Source organism: Cryptomeria japonica, chromosome 10 (assembly GCF_030272615.1).
Source record: "Cryptomeria japonica chromosome 10, Sugi_1.0, whole genome shotgun sequence".
Lineage (NCBI taxonomy): Eukaryota > Viridiplantae > Streptophyta > Pinopsida > Cupressales > Cupressaceae > Cryptomeria > Cryptomeria japonica.
In genome coordinates this window covers 896,982,393-896,986,838 of record NC_081414.1, presented here as the reverse complement: position 1 = coordinate 896,986,838, position 4,446 = coordinate 896,982,393, and the positions used below count along the sequence as shown (strand labels likewise).

The window sequence follows — 4,446 nt, the reverse complement described above, 5'->3', positions numbered from 1 at the left end:
AGGGGTAACACCCTTGTATTAATCAAAACTTGAAAAATACATAGCTGGTTCAGAAAGAGCCGTAGGGGGAAAGAACTAGTAAGAAAACCCCCTGCCATTGCTCCAACATAAAATACAAAAAAGCCAGCCACACTGGTTGAAATGCTAAAAAGCAAGGAGAAATCAACCAGAGGAGAAAAATGCCGGTTGGACCAAAGGCCTAGACAACGTATGAAATTTGAACAAGGAAATCAGGATTCTTCTAAATTTGAGTCTGGGCCCTCAGTACTGGGAGCAGGAGCAGTAGTTGCATCCAAAATTAACAGACAATCATTCTCATAAGTTGCATGGGCCAATGATTCTGCTTTTTCCCAGGGGTGATGGTCATCATCTGGAATCCATTCTTCTCCACTACCAAGCCCCCAAGATTGCCTTCAACTATGTCACCATTGGCTTTAATACCAAGGTCTTCTCTTCCTGAAAGCCCTTCCTCCTGGATATAGGTGCTTCTCCTGGCATCCGTGAAGCTAGGCTGTATATTGACAATCTTGCATAGGAACTCAATATTTTTGGTAATAATGGGTCAGGAGGATTCCAAGGCATTGAAGTCAAGAGAGCTTATGATCACCATTTTCTGCACCTCTGTACCATTTCCCAAACTCATATAATAGTTTTGGGGAAAGGGCAATCTGAGATTGCCATCAACATTATCCAAAACTACATCAATTTCCTGAAGAAATCGATGCTCAAACACCATTTGGGTGAGAAGCTTCACCCTTTTCTTGCTAGTCCCCATATAGAGAAACATGGCTAGGAAGAAAGTCGGGATGTCTGCATTAGCTCTATATCTATGGTATGCATTAAGGAATTCCTCCCCCAAAATCCTTTTAACACAGTGTAGAATCAAAGGGTGACTCAAGGAGAGAACCAATTGTAGGTGCTTATCAGAGATTTTGCCTAGGAATGCCATCTAACGGTAGGTTGCCTCAAACAAAATTGGTGTTTCCAGTGTAAGCAACAGAGAAAGAAATGGGAAGAGTTTGATGTGTTTAAAATAAGTAGGTCATCCTTTATTTATCTCGCTAGCTCAAAATGGTTGTGGAGCTCGAGGGCTTAGCTAAGTGAGCCAAATTAATTTGCACAAACAAGGTACATCTTAAGCATGCCACCTTAATCATAATTGATTGCTTCTTTGATGCCAGCCGCCATCTGACTTCACTGTATCTAAAAGAAATGATGCAAATTAGATATCTTCTGACAACATCTAAACCAGAGCTCGAGTTAATGACCCTGGTGGGGTCATACTACTGAAACTAAAATGAATACCGGTTGGGGGTAGTCAAGAGGCCGGTAAGAATACATCTCCCGATAAGAACTACCAACTGTTAAGGGCCAAAGCCACCAGGGGCACATACATCCCTTCTTAGCACAAGATCGGATGTAACACTTCAACCAATTTTATCATAATCAAAATGTAGATGTGCCTCCATCCAAACTAGGTGTCTGGAGAGAGACCCAAATGCAGCTGCTTATCAGAAATTTGTTAGAAAATCATTCTGGCGGCAACAACAAAGGTGTTGGAGTAACTCCGAAGAGATCCTAAACCGAAGAGTACAAATTACTGGTTGGGGGAAAAGGTGCAAGAGGCCTATGCAAACAAAGGCAATGCCAATCGATAAAGACCGGGAAGCTGAGACTGATACCCTTACCAATATGAGCCAGAAAGACCACCATCAAGGGAAGACCCGTACCCGGTAAGGGTACATCCCCCAGTTTGTACTCTCGATCGATAGAGACCAAACTCCAGGGAACCAAAGTGGTTCATACCTCTACCAAAATAAATGTAGCATTTAAACCATAATGATTGTTATAATCAACATTTACCTATGCCTGAGCCAAATGCTTGGATCAAGACCACCGTCTGCAATTGCCAACTTAGATAGTTTGTTTGCCTCCATATTGCCTTCTCTATAGATATGGCTGATCCAAAAATCTTTAAAGGTCTCAAGAAAACCCACCATAGGTCAAAGCCATAGGTTGAGATGCAAACTGTGGGTATGGTTATTATGAACAATATTGATAACATTTAATGAATCACCCTCGAAATGGACTCTTTTTATCCCCAACTCAGCCCCCAATTGAAAACCTCTAAATGTCGCTCGAAATTCAGCCTCATTGTTAGTAGCCAGACCGATGTCTTCAGAAATTTCCTTAATGCAGATGCCATTAGAATCTCTAATACAACATCTAATACCACTATGCTCACGATTCCCTGCAGAGGCACCATCGAAGTTAATCTTATGCCACCTTGGTTCTGGGGCTTCCCACTTAACATTCAATCTTGGATTAACCGATATCTCAGGATTACCATTACCGAAAAGCGAGGGGATGTTCAAATTTGGGAACACAAGCTTTAAATTCCAATCCCAGTCAGTGTATTGATTCTTTTTTAGTGATTTGGACTTGGCAGCTTCATTCAGGAGTTCAACCAGGTGGTTCTTAATTTTTCCACAGAGGGCTAACTGGCCCATCTCTTTATCCTAGAAAATTCTCCAATTCCTTTCTTTCCAAATTTCCCAAGTCATGAGTGAGGGAAGGATAACAAATAAGTCCCCAAATAACACCTTGCATTCTGATTTAGGCCATAGTAGAAACCAATCATCCAAACCTTTCAGAAAAGGGCATACCAGATTTAACTTACCCATAAAATGCCACCAACATTTGCTGGAGAAATTGAAGTGTAGCAAGAGGTGATCAATTGTTTCCTCTTGATTCCAACATAATACACATATACTAGGCCCATCAATACCTAATTTAAGGAGTCTTTCATTGGTTAATATTTTCCCCTGAAAAGCCATCCAAGCAAATGAACCTGCTTTAGGAAGAAGATGTTTGTGCCAAAATAGCCTAACCGCCAATCCTTCTTATCTACAACAACTTCTTTCAATTTATAGCCAAAACATACCTTATACTTACCATCAGAAGAGCCACACCATCTAATGATGTCCTCATCTAGGGATGGATGAATAATTTGATTCTTTAGAATATCGGTAAGAAGGTCTTTCTGATTTTGGGCTAGAACCAATGTGTCCAAAGAGTTCCACACCCATTTGTCCATACCATTCTCCTTAATTTAATGACCATAATCACATACCTTGTAACCCCAAAGTTGGCAAGTTTCTCTCATTATAGGTTGGAGAATGGGGTTATGACACAAAGCTTCATTGCCACTCCAAGAATTCAGCCAAAAGGATGCATTCCTCCCATTTCTGACATCCCAAGTGACCTGATCACCAATGATCTCTTTGCACTCTAGAATAAAATTCCAACTGGCCAAGCCCCTAGGAGGGTTGGTAACAGTGAGAATCCTTTTAGGCTCAAGAGAGTCCAAATATTTGTGTTTAAGGATTCTTGACCATCTCTGACTACCGCCTCTACAAATTTCCCACACCAGTTTTGCACCTGTAGCCAAATTCATAATAGAAATTTGACAAATGCCTGCACCTCCAACATTTTTTGGTTTGCCTATTTTTTCCCAGGCAATAAGTGGAAACTTCCCTTTATCATTCAAGTCATTCCAAAGGAAATTTCTCATTATGGTGATTAACTCATCTTCTATGGCAACCGATAGCTTCAAACAAGCCATGGAGAAAACCGGTAAGGTAGAGAGGACTGATTTTATCATTGTAAGCTTGCTGGCAGATGATAACCACTTCCCTTTCCAATTTTCAAGCCTAGCTTTACATTTCTCAATAAGATGTGTCCAATAGAAAGTCCTATTATGACCACTAAAAAGAGGAGTCCCAAGTAATTTACCTGGAAAGTTTGCCACTCTTAAATTAAGGATTCTTGATAGGACAACTTGCATATTCGACATTGTGTTAATAAAGAAAATTTCTGACTTGTTCCAATTGATTTTCTACATCGAAGCCTTGCAATAGTCATTCAGGCATGTATTTATTATCCTTTCCTCTCTTCTGCTAGAGGCTCCAAAAAGAATAGTATCATAAAAAAATTGCAAGTGGTTTGAATGTTCAACTCCTGTAGCCACATTGACACCCACCTAGTGACCATCACAGTGAAGAGATTTAATCATCCGACCTAAAGCTTCAACCATAATTATAAACAAAAATGGCAACATAGGGTCCCCTTGGAAAATGCCTTTTGTTGAAGGGAAGAAACTATGAGATGAATCATTAACCAAAACTGAGAATTTGGGGGTTGATAGACAATTCTTGACCCAAGTGAATCATCCATTACAAAAGCCAAATTTCCTCAATACTTCTACAAGAAATTCCTTGTCCACAATATCATAGGCTTTCATGATGTCCAACTTTAATATCATAAAAGAAGCTTTAGTCTTCCTAGAGGTGTGGAGGGTTTCATTAGTAGAGATGATACCTTCAACAATAGAGCGACTAGGGGCAAAGCCACTCTGTTCATCTGAAATAATATTTTCTAGAAGAG

General features: G+C 40.1%; 1 protein-coding gene across 1 annotated transcript; it reads right to left on the bottom strand.

The window, feature by feature from the left end:
• Positions 1-2,003: 2,003 nt before the first annotated feature.
• Positions 2,004-2,510, bottom strand: LOC131046709 (uncharacterized). Its single transcript, XM_057980496.2, has one exon. The coding sequence runs from the start codon at positions 2,508-2,510 to the stop codon at positions 2,004-2,006; it is 507 nt and encodes a 168-aa protein (XP_057836479.2).
• Positions 2,511-4,446: the final 1,936 nt, after the last annotated feature.